The sequence below is a fragment of the Rhinichthys klamathensis genome, unplaced genomic scaffold (assembly GCF_029890125.1).
Source record: "Rhinichthys klamathensis goyatoka isolate OS25496 unplaced genomic scaffold, OSU_Roscu_1.1 h1tg000040l_1, whole genome shotgun sequence".
Taxonomy (NCBI): domain Eukaryota; kingdom Metazoa; phylum Chordata; class Actinopteri; order Cypriniformes; family Leuciscidae; genus Rhinichthys; species Rhinichthys klamathensis.
Genome location: NW_026606587.1, coordinates 10,946,473 through 10,968,384, shown reverse-complemented (window position 1 = coordinate 10,968,384; position 21,912 = coordinate 10,946,473). Strand labels below are relative to the sequence as shown.

Here is a 21,912-nt window from a genome sequence, read left to right as displayed (position 1 = left end):
CATGATCCTTCAGAAATAATTCTAAAATGCTGATTTGCTGCTCATTTAATATTAATATAAATGTTGAAAACACTTGTGCTGCTTAATATTTTTGTGAAAACTGAGATATTGTTTGTTTTCAGGATAATTTAATGACTAAAAAGTCCAAAAGATATATGTCTTTACTGTCACTTTTGATCAATTTAATTAATCCTTTCTTAATAAATGTATTAGTTGAAGTCATACTGACCCCAAACCTTTGAATAGTAGTGTATAATAAATAACTAAATACATACATGCATAAATAAATGCCACATTAATTCCATGACTAGCATACAGTATAAGGACAACTATAAGCATGAAATCAAATTTAGCGTGTCGAAACTCCATATAATCTGAATTAGGCTACTATTCAAAGAAAAATAATGCAAAACTATGATTCAGCTGTTACTGAGGCAGATCCGCCTCTCTTTTGGCCGAATGCCATGCCAAAACATCTCAGCTATTCAAGGCCTGTGTCATAATAGGCCCTTTAACGCATAAGTTCCCAGGTCTCTGCCAAGAAGACATTTCTTCAGTGATGCTATCGGATTTTTAAATGTGTGAAATATGATGAATGATACAATCTAAATGTTACGATAAGTAATACTATTAATAATATTTCAGGGGGAAACACAGGGCTTAGATTAAGCCAGGATTAGGCATTGCTGGTTATTAAAACATTACTGGTTTGCATCTTGAGACAAAACAATGGCACTGACGTATTTTAAGAAATTTCAGTGCAAGTTGCTTTAAAACAGCTCACACATGCATTTAGTCTGGGACTAGGTTTTAACCCTTGTTTGTGAAGCCGGGGGTTTATGCTAAACTTCTCATTGGACACTCAAGTCTAAACTGAGAACTGGTAAACATACAAGTCTCGGGGCCCTGTCATACATCCGGCACAATGTGGCACCAGGCTCGATGCAAGTGTTTTTTGCTAGTTTCAGCCTGACGCAGTTATCATTTTCAAGTCCTGCGCCACGGTTTTTTAAATAGCAAATGCATTTGCGCCCATGTGCTACTGGTCTGAAAATGGGGGCCGACTCCAAAATCACCCCCTATACCCTCAAATAGGGCATTATTTGAGGGCAGAGCCATTTGTAGTGGTCCGAAACCATAGTGGATGTTATTGAGTGCACTTATTCAATCCCACATTGCACCGCAATGACGAGTGTTCAGCTGATGCACGCACAACAGCTGTCCGAAATTAGCTCGCTCTTTTTTTCATTGACTCCTTTAAGTGAACAGTATTAGTGGACTAACATAGTGAATGGTGATTGAGGGTTTAGGGGGCGATTTCGGATTCAGCCGAGGTGTGTTCAGGCGCATTGTTGGCGCGTTGCTATTTTGAGGCAACTGAAATAGACTGCGCCATTGACCATCAAAAACCTGGTCTAAAGTCAATGGCGCAGTTTTTTTGGGGGTTATTTAAAGAGCGCGTAAGTAATGTGCGCCTATAGGCGGGTTTACTTTTACTTTACTTTACTTTATTAGTTTTTACTTTATATACTTTATTAGTCCCATTACTGGGAAATTTGTCTAGGACAACGTGCAAAGTCCGTACATACAAACTCATGTCAAACAACATAATAAAAAGCGAATAGAAACAACAGTCGATACATACAATATCACTTACATTAAACCAAAATAAGAATAAGTGAAGTTAATCCATGTAAGGCACCCTGGCAATTCACAGTATTTTATCTCTATTTAGCACTTTGATTGCAGTTGGAACAAAGGATTTTTTCAGTCGATTTGACCCTCACATCGGGACCCTGTACCTCCTTCCTGATGGTAATAATTTAAAATAGGCATTCAGGATATGAGTATCGTCTCCAACTATTTTCTTGGCATGATTTAAAATAGAAGCATCAAACATCTCTTGTGGTGATAATCTCTCCTCACCCCCTATAATTCTAAAGGCGGTGTGCACCAAACGTCCTAACCTCGATTTTAATTGGACAGACAAGTTACCATACCATGCAACGCACGTACACTGCTTATTACACACACAGGGAAGTGCACAAACATGCCAAATATTTAAAATAATAGTTATTATTGTGTACATAAAGATATGGTGGAATCCGGCTTGTCCCGTAGATGGTCTGTTTGCACGCTTTAACCTCGCGCACGAGCAGATCCGTTTCCTCGCTAGAGAAGCGTTCAGTTTTTCCGCTTGCAAATTCCGTCATGTAAATAGCGAATCCGCCATGGCGCGAGCACAACTGTCTTTTAAAGGGAATGGGAGATGAGACTCTGATTGGATTTTTGCACGTTACGCCCAAAACACACCCATTACTCATTAAGAGAATAGGGACAACCCTTTTAGACTATGCGCCGGGTGCGCTGACCATTTGTCCCATCGTTAAACTAGCAAAAGTGGATTCGGACTAGAGGTGGGCATAGATTATTTTTTTTAATCTAGATTAATATTGAAATTAATCTAGATTAATCTAGATTAAAATGGCTCATTTGAATTCTCCCGAAGGCATTCAGAATATGTGTGCTACCCAAATAATGACTAAAAGTAAGTCTTTGGGATAGTTTGCCTCGCGTAGGGATGTGCATTTCTGCCAAAAATGCCATTCGACAATCGAGGAGCAAAAGTCGAATATCGTTAAAAAAAACAAAAAACAAACGCAATGACAGAAAGGGAGGCCAATTTCATCTTTAGCGATTTGTCATCAAACAAACTGTTTATTAATTGAACAAATAACATGTTTTCGTCCTTTTTTTTTAACATAGTAGGCAAATTGGAAGAAGAAAAAAAACAATACGCACGACAGTCCGTTTTTGCATCGCCAATGCTCGTTAGATCAAAAAATAATGTCATCATATGTCATAAGAATTTTATGTGAACCTGCCTTGTTACTGCAATAGCCTCATTTTTAAACAAATTAGTTTCAATCAATGTTAACTATTCGTGTGATTATGCCACTGCGCAATACACGCGCAATACACACACAATGTATTACCTGAATGAAATGATGAAATCGAATGTATCGTCCTGTGGAATCATTCATTCACAGACAGCTTACGAAGATGTTCAACTAATAAAGATCTTCATCGCTGGCAAAAATATGATGCATTTGCAGATTTGCATTCACTAGACGAGACTGTAGATCGGCCACTTCATCCAACGCTCTTGATGCTCTTAAATCTTCCTGTTTCGACTCCGAGTGTGAATTGAAAGCGCTTCAGACGATTCAGTGCGCAAAGAACTGAACAGATCAACTGATTCGCGAACCGATTTAGACAGATCATCTGACAACTTGTTTGATGAAGTCTTTGAACAGAATCGACTCAAAAGAGTGATTCATTTGTAAATGAGCATCGCTCATGCCCATACAAAGGACACAGCGCGCTTGGAATAAACTCATTTAACAACGTATTGCATTAAAATAAAGTAACGAGAGGACGTCGCCCAACGTAACAAAGTAAAAGTACACCTTGTGGCCCTGACAGGAAAATACCCTACTGCGCGATCTGTGACAGTAGGCGCGGCGTCATACTACACATTAGAATTGCGCGAAAATATTAACGATATTCGAAAAAGCTATTTATGATCCCAACCCAACTTTGATTAACAGCGATATTTTTTTTATCGCCCGATAAGAGTCTCACGTTAACGCAGCACGTTAACGCCGATAACCAAGGGGTTAATCCATCGACCGGAAGTTGAAGCCGGCCGGGTGCCGCCATGTTGTAGCAGAACTTCACTTGCGTTAGCATTTCCATTGACTCCCATTCATTTTGGCGTCACTTTGACAGCGAATAACTTTACATCTGAGGCGTTTAAAGACTCCATTTGTCCATTATTTATTTCCAAAGAAACACGACAATGTATAAAGGGCTCCATTACCTTCTATGTTACATTATGGCCCCGTAGAAACAGATTTAGTAAAAATAGGCTAACGATTGCGTCATAACCACTCGACTCCATGGCCGGATTAAGAGTTCAGAGGCCCCTGGGCACAATGTCTTGTAGGCCCCCCCCCCCCTTAGGCAGGCCAAATGTATATTTTGTCCAAGGACATTTTAATATGGCATTTACAGTTTTACTGACTTAAAAGGAACTTTGTTGTACTATACTGGAGTAAAGTTCATAAATGGTCGTTCTTTCCCATAGGAATTTGTAAAACTATGTTGGGTGGACCTCTGTGCCTCTAAGGGGGGTTCGGGGGCATGCTCCCGCGCAAGAAAATGTTGTACATTTTAAGGTTACATGCATCAATCTCGTGCTCTTTGAGATATCAAAATTAAGAGCTTCAACCCATGAACTGCTCGTTGAACATAGAAAAAGCATTGATTTCTATACCAGGACATTAAAGAGGGCTCAAACATCTTTTTAGTTATGAGAGTCTCAGTCTACATTACATTATCAATGGTGTTTTAGGATGCCAAACAATTATTATAATAATGTAATAATGATTTATATAATTATTCCTATGACATAAAATCCATATAGCCTATAAATGTACTATATAAATGAAAATGAATATTTCAAAAGTATATTTTAGTCTACATTACACTATAATACAGGAAAATTTAAATACTTTTGTCCTAATTTCTTCACTTGCAAGAAATAAACCCTTGAGCTTTTATTTAGGAGAAAACACCAGATAACCATGCTGATCGCGTGAGCAAAGTGCACACTTTTCTTTAAATCACGCAGCATAAACAGGATGCCTATATTCTTAAAGTCTTGTGCTGTTTTATAAAGGCACAAAGCCATGTCATGGTTTCGATTTTAGTTCGTTGGCAAAATATAACGCTAGAGACCTTTATGTTAGGTAATACATTTTACATCTCATATGTGTTGGGAAAAGGGAGAAGAGAGAGTTCGGCAAAAGGCGGATTCGAACTCGGGTCGAGCGCATCAAAAGCTGCTTTCTAGCATTTCACGCCCTACGAGCTACGCCACTGTAGCTATTCCACGATGGGCCTCTTTTAGCTGAAAAGCTCCGTTATCTAAAATATTTTTTTTCTTCCCCTCGCTTGGGCCACAAGTGCGCATGGCGAACTTGCAATGAATACATTTTATCAATTCCCGACTTTCCCGATTGCCACTCCGCCCCTGGTGCCCAGGGCCCCTTAGATGTCGTGGGCCCCTGGGCAAGTGCCCAGTTGCCCTAATGGTTAATCCGGCCCTGCTCGACTCTGTCGCGCTGTACAGAAATTACCGTACAGACAGGAGGAGAAGCTCGCAGGCAATCGGGGGGACGTCCCGTCAAGGGAGAAGCCCATAGATAATGAGTCCATAAAAGCAACAAAATACTTACTCCTGCTCACTCACGCCAAAGAACTCTTTGCTCAAGTTCCCCGTCTCTGCAAGATTAACGTTGGCAATTTTCACGCACAGCTACTAGAAGAGTAACGTCTGTCAGACAGGTTGCTCACGTCATCAAGCTTAGTTTGAGTCGGTTTGAGTCTGCGCGTCAGGAACGGAAGTGCTCAAAAATCGCTAAAAATGGGCTTCAACTGGCTCAACTGAGTTCCAATGAGATCGCTCTGTCCACTTCTTATACTGTCTATGCCGATAACGGCCCAGCACTAATTCGGACACTTCCTTATTCTTAAAATGCTACTCCTAGTGGATGGTGATAGTTTAGTTGTCTTTAGTTTTTTATGCAACCAGGGTCCAGTTGCAAAGACGACTAGTCTTACAAGTTCTTAAAAACCATTCATAACTGTTTTAAGTTAGTGACATAAAAACGTAGATTGGTCTAATGTGATACTAAAAAGTAAGGCTGATTGCCCCTTGACTAACCGCTAGTTGGTCTTACTCTTACTTAAGACACAGACTTAACATAATTGCTATGTTTATGCAACTGGTTCTAACCAATAGACTAGTCTGTCCTTGAGCAGGGAACCTGTTTAGCTAATAATTCAGTTAAAAACTCAGACATGTTGTGACCAGCCTACATCGAGTATTTTTTTTAATTACTTATAACAAAGACTGTCATGATTCGAGCGTGTAGAAACTAAATTTATTAGACAGTTGTTGTCAGATTTCATTGGTAATTTCAAATATGAAGTTTAATCGTAAGCTTGGCGAACAGTTTTGGAGAATTAGATGTTTCCCCATTCAAAGAGATTGGAGCTGCACTTGTACGCCCGAGAGGCGTTTCAAAGATGGCCGCCGAGGGAAATGGGACTTTACTTATGAGTTTACATTGCATTTTCTAAATTCTGGGTGGCAGTTGAGAGAGAGAGTAGTTACCAAGACAACTGCAGCACATCCTCAAACAACACGGAGGACAGCTTGAGTAACTCTCGTCTCTATCTCTCTCATTTACTGTTAAGGTTAGTTGAATTCACTAAATTTTATATCAAATTGTTATTTACATGCTTTAATGTCCAACCAATTTGTTTTCATTTTTGATTCGTAATTTTAAAGGGTTAGTTCAACCAAAAATGAAAATTCGGTCATTAATTACTTGCGCTCATGTCGTTCCAATCCCGCAAGACTTTCGTTCATATTCAGAATACAAATAAAGATCTTTTTGATGAGATCTGAGATTTCTGTCCCTCCATTGACAGACTATGCAACTACCACTTTCAAGCCCCAGAAAAGTAGTAAAGACATCATTAACGTTGGAGTAATCCATGTGATTGGAGATTAATGTTTAGTAAATAAACTGATAAATTATGTTTTTTTGCACAAACAAAGCTTCTTAAAATTGAGGTTAAACCACTGAAATCACATTGATTACTTTAATGATGTCTTTCAGGGCTCCAGCACCTGATTTGGTAGTGCAGGGGGAAAATGTTTCATAAAGTTCATTTAATCATAAAATTAATGTTTGTTTATTGGAGATTTAAAAGTTAAGCACTGAGCTTGAATTGATATGGAGATAAACTTTCCTTTTATTAACAACAGTAACGTTAACGTGCAAAAAAACAAATTTTTACAGGGAAAAGTTAAATATTCTACTCTTATTAAATGTGCCATTGCTCTTCTATAGGATCATACTGAACTGACCAAAAGCTTCAATGATTATAAAAGGAGCTGTGTAATCTTTATAATTCAGTCACAATTTGAAGAAACGTTTTAGTTTTTCCATGACTTTTATGAATGAATGAATGAATGAATGAATGAATGAATGAATGAATGAATGAATGAATGAATGAATGAATGAATGAATGAATGAATGAATGAATGAATGAATGAATGAATGAATGAATGAATGAATGAATGAAAAGTTTTTATTTCGAACATGTAGAAAAAAAAAACCAACAAAAAAAAACAATAAAAGAAAAAAAAATACAATCATACTAACAATTAATAACAAAAAATAATTAATAACAAAAAAAAAAAAAAAAAATTTTAGCTTATACATGTCCGAAAAGGAGTAGGAAGAAGCATAAGCTTATTCAATCCTACCCCATCTCCACTACTTTTTAATAATTAATTAGCTAATTAACCGGTTGACCGAACATTTTGATCTATTTGTCTCTACACACCAAAAAAACATTTATTCATTTTGCAGACGCTTTTATCCAAAGCGACTTACAAATGAGGAATAAAGCAAGTGATTCGTCATGAAGAGGCAAATAAACACAGGAACTGCTCAAAATGCAAAGTTTCAGACATTGCTCAGAGTAGCATCAGCTAGGATATAAGGGATTAAGGGAAAGTGAAAGCATAGTCATGAGACTTTGTGACTTCCTACTTTTTCCCATATATTCAAGTGGTGCTCACTGCAGTCAAATGACGTCCAGCTCCACCTCTTTGTGGAGGGATGGAGTTGTGGGTAGGGTTAGGGTGTGCTTGGATATTCTAGCTCCACACAGGCCCAAATTACATTCGCTCCTCGTTGATGGACGGCTAGCGAGGGTGAGCTAAGACGTAAGCTCCACCCATTTGCTCTGCAGTGAGCAGCCTAGGGGAGTAGAAATGGCTATTAAGCCAATAAGTGCTCCTCTGCCACCATATACTGGTTATAGTGGTAATTTCATGCCTTTTTTTTAATTGAAAGTTTTTGCCACGAAATGTTAGTTTTCCTACATCTTTAAACTTCTAGTTTTCTAATTCGTCACATTAAAAATAACATTTAAACTGGATAATATTTCGAGTTTTGAGGTGCTGGAAAAAGTGTGAAGCACTGGAGAATTTCACTCTTAAAATGTTGTACGAACACTGATATGAATAATCTAAAAAAAAAACAATATGTGACTACTTCTGCCACACAACTATGGTTACAGTTAGCATTGCTATTAAATTCATGGTGAATGTTGGTGATTTGTGGACTAAAAAGCCTTCTATAACTTCATGGCACAATGTTTCTCCTGGTTTCCAGGTCAGCGCTGTTTGATGATCTGTGGTTCATAACAGAATTCTGCGTCAAATTTGAATGCTTCCCACTAGATCTTCCAGTGACGTTATTAGTTCCTTGGCAAATTTGAACGCTTTCTCTGTGAATCTCCTAACGCTGTGTAGCAACAGAGTTGCTTGATAAAGATCGGCCCGCGAGTAAACCTGTTCTGAGCTTACTACTTTTCTTGGACTTTAAAGTGGTAGTTGCGTAAGCTGTCAATGGAGGGATAGAAATCTCTCAGTTTTCATTAAAATGATCTTTGTGTGTGTGTTCTGAAGATGACCAGTCATTTACGTGAATTACCTGAGTTACTTACCTGAGATACTTTACTGATTTGTTTACCTGAGTTACTTACCTGAGTTCAGCTAGTTGTGTAAAAGAATTGGAGCATTTGTGCATATTGTTAGGTTTTCTTTATTAATTGATTTACTTATTTATTGTGATTAATATTTATTTCAACATATTTATGAATACTGTGACTATGACTCCAAAATAAAATGCTCAATAAAAGACAACAGAGAGGACTGCTTGAGTAATCACTAACACCTCCCTCTCTCTCTCTCACTAACTATAATCACTAACGATTATCCCCCATAGAATTCGATTTTATTTTATTTTATTTTGAAGCTTGTTTCTGCCACGGAATAAAAATATATACGTATATATAGTTGCGACTTTTTATCACAATGCTGACTTTTTTTCTCAGAATTGCGAGATATAAACTCGCAATTGCAAGACATAAAATCAGAATTGCGATATATAAACGTGCAATTCTCAAAATTCTAACTTTATAACTCGCAATTGCAAGTTTATATCATTCAATTCTTACTGTATAACTCACAATTATGACTTTATATCTTGGAATTCTGAGAAAAAGTCAAAATTGCTAGATGTAAATTCGCAATTGCGAGAAACAAAGTCATAAAAAGTCTCAATTACCTTTATTAACTGAATATTTTTGTCATGTTTTAGAGAAGACCCGTAAGGAGGTGGTGTCTAAAGGCTCTGGTGGGATGGAGGTCATTCTATCATCTCTCGAGGTACCATCACTCAGAACTGACTTTACGCTGCCATGAAATCACATCTGTTTTATCTTAGCTCAAGTTGAAGTGCTTTTCAGCTGCTAATCTACTTGATTCTTTACAGAATACACGGGATTTGCAGACCAATCTGAACATCCTCGGTATTTTGAATGAACTGTTGACTGTGGGTGAGTTTCAGTGTTGTTATTGTTACCTAAAACTATTCAAAAATGTCAAATAAAATATAATGTAAATCTTAAAATGTAAAAAAAAGTGCGAAATATTACCTAGGCAACTAACTGAAATTAAATAAGTTGAAGTACTAAAATTATTTAAAGCTGCAGTCCGTAACTTTTTTGGGTTAAAAATGATCCAAAATAAATGTTTGAGCAAGTACATAACCAGCCAGTGTTCAAAACTATCTGCTTGCCTTAGCTCGATTCAAACCGGTAAGCTTGTAATAATGTTTTTAATTCCAGTGGTACTGGTGGATTTCCGCGGGAGATTCGAGCATGTCTTTGCGTCATTACGTCACATCTGTACACATAAAGAAGGAGTCTCGGCTAGTCGGCTATATTGAGTCATTACGTCACATCTGTACACATAAAGAAGGAGTCTCGGCTCGGCTAGTATAAGCTATATTGAGTCATTACGTCACATCTGTACACATAAAGAAGAGTCTCGGCTAGTAGGCTATATTGCGTGTGAGGATGTTGGAGGTGGAGATTTATAGCCTTTTCTCAAAGCACTTGATATAATTAAACTTATTAATTTGATGGCGGGTCCAGAAAGGTTCAAACGACAATCACCAGTGACAACAGATTCACCCGCTGTAAAATGCAAAAGACTTTGGACTTCGGAGTGGATACAGAAGAGACTGCAACCGGGCCCATGCGAAAACAAGGATACATATCAGAAGGGCATTAAATGAAGTCACACAATGCTGATGTTGTTAACATTAACAATTTGAGAACAATTTGCACGGTTTGACGTGATATGATAAGCGATAGTTAATCAGCGCAATTTACTGCAATGGTTTTTTCCCTTAGTTGGTCAGAACAAAAGTGGATGTTACTTACTTGACGACATTTTCCCGTGAAAATCCTTATGTTGGTCATACTTTCAAAAAGTATAATCTGTGATTCTGAATGCCAGTATCCACACCGATGCGGTGACTGACAGCCACACATTCTCCTCAAAACATTGGATTCATCCGTGCTGTGCCGTGCCGAGGCACAACTCACGTAAAGGTGATAATTCCACTAATAACTGCAATTGCAGATTTCGAACAGAGATGGCGACAACGAGGAAAAACTACGGACTGCAGCTTTATTTAAACTAAGTGTCGTGACCCACCAAGCTGACAGTTGACCGTCGGTGAGCGTCTGTCGGGCTAGTTTTTGCAATGTGTTCCACCTGATTGAGTCAGCATCAAGCTGTGGGTGAGAGAGATCGCTTTTTTGATTGGTTGTTCAGTTTAGCTAGCGAGTCAATGCATGTGAATAAAAGCGAAAGGTATGAAAGTAAATGGAATGAAGAAGGTGATCTGCATGATTGATATTCAAAATGGGAAGCAAGCGCTGCTTTGTTTACTGTTTGTATATCTGCAGTCCTAGTTTCGGTTTCTCTTTTCGAATTATGAGTATAGACTGTTGATACTTGCTGATTTAGACAGCTATTTGTATGATTACAATTTTTTTTTTTTACAAATTTGCATAAAGCTAGCCTATGGTCTTCATTGGCTGCTCACGAACAACGTCTAATTTGACCCGCCATCAAACACTGTAGAGGGCTTTTCACTCTTAAAATGGTTAACTCTGGGTCATTCTAATCCCTGGGTAAACAGAATCCTGGGTTGTCTTGCTTCACATTTCACGCTGCTCCTACTTGCGGTGTCAGTGTCATTGATTGGTCGAATGCAGCACGTGGCCTGTTTACATAAAAGCTCTAGCATTGCGCATCTTTAAATTGCCGACTGTATTATTGAGTTTACTGCATGGACATTTTGAACTATACAGGTAAGAATGAAACTCTTCTAAATTACAAGTGTGAAACATTCCTTTACCTGGGGTTAAAAGCGTTGGTTAGAATGATGAACCCAGAGTTAAGCGTAGTGTGAAAAGCCCTAAGTTTTAGCGAAGGCGGGAAGAGTTTGGTTTGTGTTGTCGACATGTCGCTGTGAAAGCAAATCCACTTTGATGCACTTCCAAAGGATGAAGACTCAGGATCAAATTGATACAGTAAAACGGACTCCATCGTTAGTACTGTACAAGTGCTGAGGAAGCCGGAGCTGAAATTCAGACATGGTAATGGATGGTAGACCAATCATAACAGAGTGTCTCATCTGACCAACTAGAGAAGAGTTGGCTCTCTAAAAGGAAAGGGTTTAGAGAGACTGAATCCTTAATGTAGCCGTTTCAGACACTGTGAGAAAAGAGGTGATGATGCAATGTATGTTATGAGAAAAATAAAGTGTGTTTTCACTTTGGATGCATGTAAGCCTATTGTAGGAGACCTCCAAAACAATATTAGGAACCTTTACAGTTTTTCTCAGTCGCTTTGGTGCATTTATCAGATCACAACTGAAATCAACCTCCACATCATCTAGTCACTTGTGCACATCATAAAAATAATTTCTCCGTGTTTTGAACAAATTGCAAATGATTTGATACATTCATGCAATTGATTATATACAATTGTCTGCTGTTTCCTACATCATCAATTGCTTTTGTCATGTTGATAAAAAAATATATTATATGGTTCCCGGTTGAATAGTCTTACCCCTCAAAACATCTAGGCGTTAGTTCTAGCATAAGTCATTAAATGCAAAATTATTGAACTAGTTGTCATAAACTGCGAAGCATATTTTCTATACATTTCTATTAGACTTTTTTGTTTGTTTGTTTTTTGTAAATGTGTCCTGAATTGATGAATTGCGGAGGTGAATTTTGAATTTCACTAATGATGTAAAATATAAAGGGCTTGATCAACCAATGACCAACCAGTTGTCTAAAATAGCTCAGAGGTGCATCTCATGACGCTTCATTTAGCAAGCATATAGACAGAGCACAACACGGTGTAGTAAATGTTAGTTTCACTCTAACTCTGCTGTACTTGTTGTGGTAGGTGGAGGCCGTAGGACCGGGGTGTTTGTGTCTAAGGGAGGAACAGCGATTCTGCTGCAGTTGCTAGTGAGCTCCAGCAAAGACCCTCCTGCCAATGAGGAACTAATGATTCTCATTCATTCTCTACTGGTCAAAGTTGGCCCGAAAGGTACAAAAGACTTTTCACTTGTTTTAGCTTTGCTAACCCTGTAACCTAAAATCAGAATACACAATATTTTCATACAATCTAAACAACATCTTATAAGTCTACAGTTATTATTTATCTATTTGAATCTGTTGAAGTTTGATTAAGATGTCAGAAATTGCAGTTGACAAATGAACAATTTCCAGTGACATCACTTCCTTATTCAGACAAGAAGTTTGGTGTTAAAGCGCGTCTGAACGGGGCTCTGAATGTGACTGTGAATCTAGTGAAACATAATCTGCACAACTACAAGCTGTTATTGCCATGCCTGCAGGTGCTTCGGGTCTACTCAAGCAACTGTAAGTTCACTCGCATTACATTTGATGTTCTCTGTAGTAAATTTACAATAAGAATTGCAATATGCTGATTTAAAAAAAAATTATTTGGTCACTGATACATTTTGCATCAGTACAGTAGGGCATTAGTGAACTTCAAGATTTTCTGTCTTTTTTGTAGTGGTAAATGCAGTGTCGCTGGGAAGGAGTGGCGCTTTGGAGATCATGTTCGATATTATTGGACCCTTTAGCAAAAAGAGCACCACTCTACTAAAGTATGTAGTGTGTGTTCCTGTTTACCGGATCTGAGAAAGATATAATGCACATTCCCTACATGCCAGTCTCATCGACGTTTTGTCGAAATACCGACTCTAGGGGTTGCTCCTGGGAGCCCCAAACCTCTGATGTATTCAGAAAAGGCCAATGGTATTGGCAAATTAAATTTGCATGTCCAGCGACTCCCCTGGTATAAAAGAGGGGTCTGGCCTGCTTAACTCATTCAGCTTTGTTCTTCAGAGCCAATCAGTGGTCTCTCTCTCCTCTCACACGCAGATAAGTGCAGAGAGTTCCCCTTGACCACATCATCCAAGCATGCCTTTTTGTCCATGTCCTTCTGGGAGCAGTAGATTTACGTCCCCCTCGGACGGCAATGATCACTGTCCTGAATGGTTCATGTCCTCACTGTGAGGACATGGCCATGGGCACGCTGCGCTCGTTCTTTTTCAAGAGACCAAGAGTCACCTCAGATGTTTCCCGTCTTGGTCCTTCTACCTCTGGGTACGAATCCTCTGCAAACCCATGGGATTCCAATTCCTCTGCATGCTGCACGCTTGTGTTCTTCCGAATCAGTTTCTGGATGAGTTTGGCGGCTCGCCCCAGGGTGAGCTTAATTTCTCATTCGGGGCTGGCGAGGAATATGAATTATCAACTGCAGCATTAGAGGGCGGGCTTGCACTTTTAGAAGCTGAAGACTCACCTGAGCCTCCACCATCGGGTGTGACGGCTCAGTCTGAGGCAGATGCTGAGTTGGCGGCCGTGCTTTCCCATTGGGCTGTAGTGGACTCCGAGCACTCATGGCTGGACGACTGATTCTTAGAGTTTGAGCGTGAACTGCCCCAGTTCTTTCCTTCCCGGAGGTGCTCGAAGAGCTGGCGAAATTGTGGAAAACACCTTTTTCTGCTAGAACACGGGACACCAGCTCCTCTGTCTTCACCACCCTAAGTTTACCTTGTCTCTCGAGGGCTTACAACACCGCTGGCCAGGCCGCCTCCGCCCTGCATGTTATGGCGATCCTGCAAGTCTACCAAGCCAGTGTTGAGAGATCTCCACAAGTGGGGTACCGATACAGAGATGATGCAGGAACTGCAATCAGTGACCGACTACGCCTTACGAGCTATGACGCCGCAGGCTCTAGGTTGGGTGATGTCAACACTCATGGTCCAGGAATGGCACCTATGGCTTAACCTAATGGAGATGAGGGATGCAGAGAAAGCACTGCCCACCTGTCAACAGGCTACTAAGAACCCTTCGGAAGGCTTCAAAGCGAACCTGAGATGGGCGACCCAGGAGATGAGAGGCGGCTGATCTGCTCGCCTTAGGATTGTGGACAATTCTCACTCCCAATGGAGGGATGCGAAGGAGAGCATTTTTCTTTGGCTGGACAACACCAGGCTCCCACATGATCAGCAGAAGAGCAAGTTTCCTCTTTCCCCTGGGTCACACACACACGATACTTGTGGCTCTCTTTATCATGACGGCCAGGCATCAAACATTGGCACCAGAACCTTAATGGGTGCAGAACCTTCATGAACTCCTCATGTTCTGCTGTATCAGGTAAGCGTGACGAGTTACGACTAGAATGAGAATGGCCCACAGGATTGTGGATGCAATTCTCCTGGCCTACCAAGCTCTAATGCTTACCTTGCCCCTTGGGATTGAGGACTCACTCCACTAGGGGCATTGCAGCCTTTTTGGCTCTGGGGAATGGTGCCTCGTTAGCAGACATCTTCAGAGCTGCGGGCTGGGCTACACCCAACAACTTTGCGTCTTGAGTTTTGCTCCATATGTGTTGACTCCCTAACAGCGGTTCCGTATGTATTCTTCCACTGCTCGGTTTCCCTGCCGGTGAACACTGTGTCTTCCCCTGGACAAAACTCTGCTCCGTCGCCAGTCACTGTGGTCGGTAGTCTCTCCCCTAGTTGGTGGAGCCCACCGCAGAGACTTCTTTCCTATGTAGTACTTTCCATAAGGTAACTCAGTAGAGAAAGAGAACGCTTCTCAACGTTAACAACCAGTTGTGCTCAACTGCAAAATGCAATGGAAAATCCCCTAGGGGCAAAGGGATACAAGGGGTTATACCCTCTGGGCATTGGAAGGTTTTGAGTGGATTGAGTGCACTTGTTACTTGGCATCTGCACTATCGAAGCTCGTAACGTTAGTTTTGGCTTTTAGTATAGGGACCCCTAGTGTCGCTATTTCGACACGTCAAAGAGACCGACAGATATAGGGAACGTCCTGGTTACTATTGTAACCTCCGTTCCCTGATGGTGAGAACGAAGACGTAGTGTTCCTCCTACCACAGCTCTGAATGGCTGCTCAAATGGTCGAGACGCTATCTTGGCTCCTCACAAACCTGAATGAGTGAAGCACACCGGCCCTTTTTTTATACCCGGATGTCCGGGGAGTGGCTGGACATGCAAATTTCAGTCGCCAATTCCATTAACCTTTTTTGAATACGTCAGAGGTGTTTGGGGCTCCCAAGAGCGACCCCTAGTGTTGGTATATCGACACATAACAGAGGTTACAATAGTAACCAAGACGTTTTGTCTAATTGTTACAAGAATGATATTGATCATTGATTTTATTGATTTTGATTTAGAATTTTTTCTTTATTCATTTATTTGATTTTTTTCCAACTCAGGGTAGCCTTGGACACACTGGCAGCATTACTGAAGTCCGGTAAGATGGCTCCTTGGATGATTCTCACAAAAAAGAACATGTCAACATTATACACCAAAAAAGAAGAGAAACAAATATATTTTGCATGAAGAAAAGGAAACCCAAATGAAGTGATTTGTGTATGACTTTATTCCCATAGTATAATATACTATCCCATACTATTTGCAAAAATAGTTTTGCAAATTCTTATCACAATAAATAAAAATCGAATTTTCATTACTGTAAAAATAACATTATATAATGTAAATTATAAAATTATATCATTTAAATTGTGACACATTTATAAATTGTTGTAGTTTGTTTTACCACCTTGAAGTTATGTATTACTGTAATGAGAATAATAGGAATATTAGAAATATTAGCAAAGAATGAAAATATTCCAGATTTATCTCCTGATTTATACTTAAATTATCAACCCTTTTGCACCACAGGTTTGCATTTATTATAATATAATATAATATAATAATACTGTTTTATATGTATACACATTATATACCATGGTCTGAATACTCGATTCTGATTGGCTGGAAGGTGTGCAATAAAACCGTTTAATGCACAGGTCAGTTTAATCACCTGTTTTAATTAAAGTTTTTATTGAAGCGCACACAAGCATATGTGTTACTCGCGCTCACAAAATCTGCGATCACGCTGCGCACACACAAACATTCAGGACCACAGAAACTTATCAACGCTGCCCTGCGACTTTTACTAAAAAAATTTATCCACTACTACGTTATATTTCTCAGCAACGAGGGAGTAACATTGCTGGTTTGTCAATAGAGAGAGATGCTGAACAGATACAGGTAATTCACACACGCATCTCTCATCCCTCTCTCTCTCTAATGCTATAATTCATTCATTCAAATATCAGTCAAATATTGCACTGCATATATTGACACCTTTAAGTTGTCAATGCTGACAATTTAAATGACCATGGTATAAGTGGGATAATCCACTGCATTCAAATCTTTTAATGCCCAGCTAGCTATGCGCTTCGCGTTGGGCGGTTCTTTGCCTCCACATTGTACATAAAAATATTTTAATGCACCGCTAGCTGTGGATTATCCCTTACATATAGTAATGTTGTGAAAAATATTACAAATTTAAAATAGATGTTTTCTGTTTTACTAAATTCTAAAATGTTTAAAATCTATTCCTGTGTTGCAAAGCTGAATTTTCAGCATCATTACTCCAGAAAGTGTTCACGATTCTTTAATGAATAGGAAGTTCAAAAGTACAGCATTTATAAAAAAAAAAAGAAAAAAAGTGTAACATTATAAATGACTTTACTGTAACTTTTGACCAATTTAATGCATCATTGCTGAATAAAAGCATTCATTACACACACACATCCACTACATTAAAAATTGTCTCTCTTGTGTGTGTTTTTTAGGAATGAATGCCCGTCGGGCGGTGGACAGAGGATATCTTCCAACGCTACTTGCAATCTATCAAGATTGGCACCGTAATGACACACGTCACCGCCATGTGGTCATCCGCAAGAGCATTCTGGGATGCATCAAAAACATCACTAACATTAAGCTTGGCAGGAAGGCCTTCATAGACGCCAGTGGGATGAGGATCCTTTATAACGCATCCACTGTATGAAAGTTTTAGATTAAGTTTTTTACTTTATTTTTTATATCATTGGAATGTGGCAAACAGCTTCTCCACAGTGTAAAGATAAAAGATATATTACTGTGATATGTTCAGGAGTGCCTGCCCGTCCGGACACTAGATCCACTGGTCAATACCTCCAGCCTAATTATGAGGAAGTGCTTTCCAAAGAACCGCCTACCACTGCCTACCATTAAAAGTGTCTTTCTCCACCCGCTGCCACACGTACCCGCTGGTGGACCAGTGGCGCAGCTGTACAACCAGCCGCCAGGAGGTAAAACACACTCACAGGTGTCAGAGGAGGGCCGTTTTTATTTGTCTTGGTGCATGATAATTCTGATGCACCATATTTATTGTCTTTACTGTTGTTATTGTGGATGATTTATCAATCCTCAATGGATAAAACCAAGTCCTGTCCATTAAAAAAAAAAAAAAAAAAATCGAAATATGTCGGCTTACAGAAGTAAAGCATTTGCAAAAAGTATTGTTTGCAAATGCTTTTTCTTGCCCCATTTAATATTAGCTTATAGCACTGCATAAAGTGTCAGTGTTGTTTGTTGGGTGTAGCGTCATTGGTAAGAGATCTCTCTGTCTTCTGTGTTAGTGGATGATGTAGTTGATGAGAGCGATGAGAATGAAGCTACGGAGGTCGACACAGAAAATGACACAGAAAATGAGGAGGATGAAACCGGTCACAAAACACAGGTAACAATAGTCTCGTTAAACTTCACTAAGATTCTAGTGATCAAACGATGTGGGTCTTTTAATAGCTGATACCAATATGTAGAGAACAATTATAATGTGATTCCATCTAATATTTATATGGGTCAAATGTCACGTTTCCCCTGTTATATATTGCAATTTTTTAAATAATTAAATAATAGAAATTTCTTTTGAGATTTTTTTTTTAATTCAAATTTTTTGGTGAATATGATCCAAGCGGTTCACAGATGCATTACAAATATTTTAACAATATCGAATGAGATTGGTGTTATTTTAGTATTATTGATATACTGTTGTAGTATTTATTAATATTCTGAATTAGCTTTTATTATGTTTTTAATTTTTTGTTAATACATTTTTAATTTCTTTTGAGATTCACCCTTATCAAATCACATAATAAATTATTTATTTATTTATAAATTACAATTATTAAATAATTGTATAAATAATAAATTACTTTTTGGTATCATTTAAAGTAATTAAAGCAATTTCATCTTACATTTTAGCAACTTTATGAGCTTTTTAAAGTTTTTTTATATATACATTTATCTTTTATTTAGTTTTAGGTATTTTTGTACTTGAATTTACAGTATTTATTTTCGATAGTTGCCAAGGCAACATTTTTAATTTTCATTTAAGTTTAAGTTTTTCATCTAATATTTACATATTTTCATGTTAACGCAATCCTATCCAATTAATATTTGTTTCTACTCATTGGTCTAAATGGGGGTTCGGAATATTATTAAAAGAGCGATCAAAGTTCTGGAATACTGATGTTGATCAGATTTGTTATGCACTACAGAATGATGACATTGAGACAGATATCAACAAACTGCGGCCCAGACAGATCAACACACGTCCGTTTGATGAGCTCAGAGTCTACGAGCATTTCTGTCGGGAATTCACAGAGAATTTTGAGGTGAGAAAATTTCTGATTAACTGGTGAAAGGTCAATAAAAATGCATGTAAATAAATTACTTTGATTTCAAAATAGCAGACACAAAAATACTTGCCTTGGTCTTAAGAACTTAAAGGGATAGTTCACTTTGAAATTAATTTTTGGTATGTTTTAGCTTACCTCAAGGGCATCCGAGATGTAGGTGTCTTTGTTTCCGCAGTAGTTTCAATTTTGATATTTTTAGGTCAAACCGTTCTTGTCTGTCAGTCATATAATGCAGGTCTATGGTCAGGGGCGTCATGCAAGCCAAAATTCTGGGGGGGCACAATCTGAGACGTTGCAATTGTTTTCTGACGGGTCATATGGATCATGTTAGGAGGGGTCAGGGGGTTTCTCCCACTGAAATTTTTTTAATTCTGGCTGCGAAACATACTATTTCAATGCAGTTTGGGAGGGACAGAAATACCTTAACGGAGCTAGCAGCAACCCTCCTCTATCTGAGGACTAAGTTAAAGTATATGTGTATCTTATATGTGCATTATAAGATGTTTTGAAGGCCAAAAAAACTCCTAAAGTTGAGCTTTGACTGATAGGCTTTTCATTTTTGTCTGTCAGTGAAGAAAGTAAACATAGGGTCAACTGATAGGTTGATTTATGAATCATTTTCTCAGACGAATTTATTTACTGAAAGCTACTAGGAAAGCTAGGTAGCCTAACTAAGTTTATTAAATTCATTCACAGTACACATTCATTATTGATCTTATGCCTAATACAGGGCCGTAGACAGGGCTTTATAATCACAGAGGTCCTAAATTTGAAGTGGGTAGGGGGTTCAAATTTTTTATTTCTCTGATATGTGCATTTCAAGACGTTTGAAGGCCAAAAAAAGGATAAGAAATAGCTTTAAAACCATGTCAGTGGGCAGATTATTTGTCAATACCTGCTCTCACTTCTTATCCATCACTCTTTCTTTTTCTCTCAGTCTCCTGATCTTGCCTTCCCCTCCTAAAGCTGAGCTTTTTTAATTTACGTAAGGCTACAAGTTGTACTATATTAATTCTCAATATGTACACATTCATTATTAATCTTGTGCCTAACAATGAAAACGTCTTTTCCCCTCACAATGACAGTAAACTAATTATTAGCCTACATTACGAGTCATGTTACATAGGCCTATTTTCAGCTCAAAATGGCGAAATTAGACAAAAGTATATTCGTGTGCCTGATTATTTTCGTCATTCGTTTAACATTTATGAACTAAAAAAACTGTCAAATATGAAATGTTTAGTTTAGCTACTTACATCTCGCACGTGACTGTACACTGAAGCGTCGAGTCTCACTGCTAAAATTCGCGCTCAGCTTCTGTGAACATAAAGCCCGCCTACTTTGATTTGATTGGTCATCTCAAATATTCTGACATTGACGAGCAGTGACAGACCAATGAGGCTCAGATGAACACGCACGCACACACACACACACTGTCCTCTGTTTCTGACGTGCGCTCTGCTCGGCACCGCTGCGGATTGAAGATGAACAACGCGCTGAATCTGATTATAACAAGACTGAAGAAATAAAAAATTATCAGGGAGGAAAAATCTGAGGGGGCACGTGCCCCCTCACTTTGAATGGGCATGACGCCACTGTCTATGGTCACCTCCTCAAAGAGCATGCACAGAGAAGTCCAAATTAAACATGATTTAATGACTCGTAAATGTAAGTACACATTGATGGCCTAAGACACGAAACGAGCGGTTTGTGTGAGAAAACGAACAGTATTTATATCGTTTTTACCTCTTGTAAACACAGCCACGTCCAAGTGATCTGATGGCGCCGGCGCTTCGGTCTTTTCCAGAAGTGATCTCTCGCGCGTGTACGTCACTCATTGTTTACACAGAACAGAGATTGTAGGTAAGACGGCTAATTAAAATGGTACTAATTTGCGTTTATCCGGGATGTTTAAACCGTCGTAAAAGAAAACAATTAAAAAAAACAAAAAATAAAACAATTGTATGAGTGACGTACACGCGCGAGAGATCACTTCCGGCGCTTGCCGGAAAAGACCGAAGCGCCGGCGCCATCAGATCACTTGGACGTCGCTGTGTTTACAAGAGGTAAAAACGATATAAATACTGTTCGTTTTCTCACACAAACCGCTCGTTTCGTGTCTTAGGCCATCAATGTGTACTTACATTTACGAGTCATTAAATCATGTTTAATTTGGACTTCTCTGTGCATGCTCTTTGAGGTGGTGACCATAGACCTGCATTATATGACTGACAGACAAGAACGGTTTGACCTAAAAATATCAAAATTGAAACTACTGCGGAAACAAAGACACCTACATCTTGGATGCCCTTGAGGTAAGCTAAAACATACCAAAAATTAATTCCAAAGTGAACTATCCCTTTAAGTTTATTTTGTTCATCTAAGGTAGCTTTGCTTTTTATTTCTCCATAGCACAATTTTTGATTTTTTGTTACATGCACTTAGAGAATTGAGTTTCCTTTTAAGAAGTGAGAAGATTGTTCAGACCTGTAGATTGTTTGCTTTGTTTTGAAATGGGGACTTAATTTGTTAAAAAAAAAATGCATTTTCTTCTTGGTTTGGTTCGTTTTCACAAGGCAACATTTCAAGGTGTACCAAAATGTGTTTATGCCAGTCACATGAGTAAAACTGACCTCTTATTGGTCAGGGTTTCCTCTGCATCATTCATCAAGATGGACTGGCAAGTTCGCTCCGTGATTCATCTTTAGAAGGTGATTTTAATA

At 38.7% G+C, this 21,912-nt stretch overlaps 1 protein-coding gene across 4 annotated transcripts in view; it reads left to right on the top strand.

Moving 5' to 3' along the window:
- Positions 1–21,912, top strand: part of agtpbp1 (ATP/GTP binding carboxypeptidase 1) — a 49,585-nt gene that overhangs the window by 6,795 nt on the left and 20,878 nt on the right. For 3 of the 4 annotated variants that reach the window (XM_056246854.1, XM_056246852.1, XM_056246855.1), the window contains 10 exons: positions 9,315–9,382; positions 9,489–9,552; positions 12,491–12,637; positions 12,820–12,972; positions 13,130–13,223; positions 15,869–15,906; positions 17,300–17,508; positions 17,620–17,797; positions 18,128–18,228; positions 19,049–19,165. In XM_056246854.1, coding sequence (XP_056102829.1) covers positions 9,315–9,382; positions 9,489–9,552; positions 12,491–12,637; positions 12,820–12,972; positions 13,130–13,223; positions 15,869–15,906; positions 17,300–17,508; positions 17,620–17,797; positions 18,128–18,228; positions 19,049–19,165 — 1,169 coding nt within the window. The remainder of the gene's footprint in view (positions 1–9,314; positions 9,383–9,488; positions 9,553–12,490; positions 12,638–12,819; positions 12,973–13,129; positions 13,224–15,868; positions 15,907–17,299; positions 17,509–17,619; positions 17,798–18,127; positions 18,229–19,048; positions 19,166–21,912) is intronic. The other variant, XM_056246853.1, reaches the window with a different exon arrangement.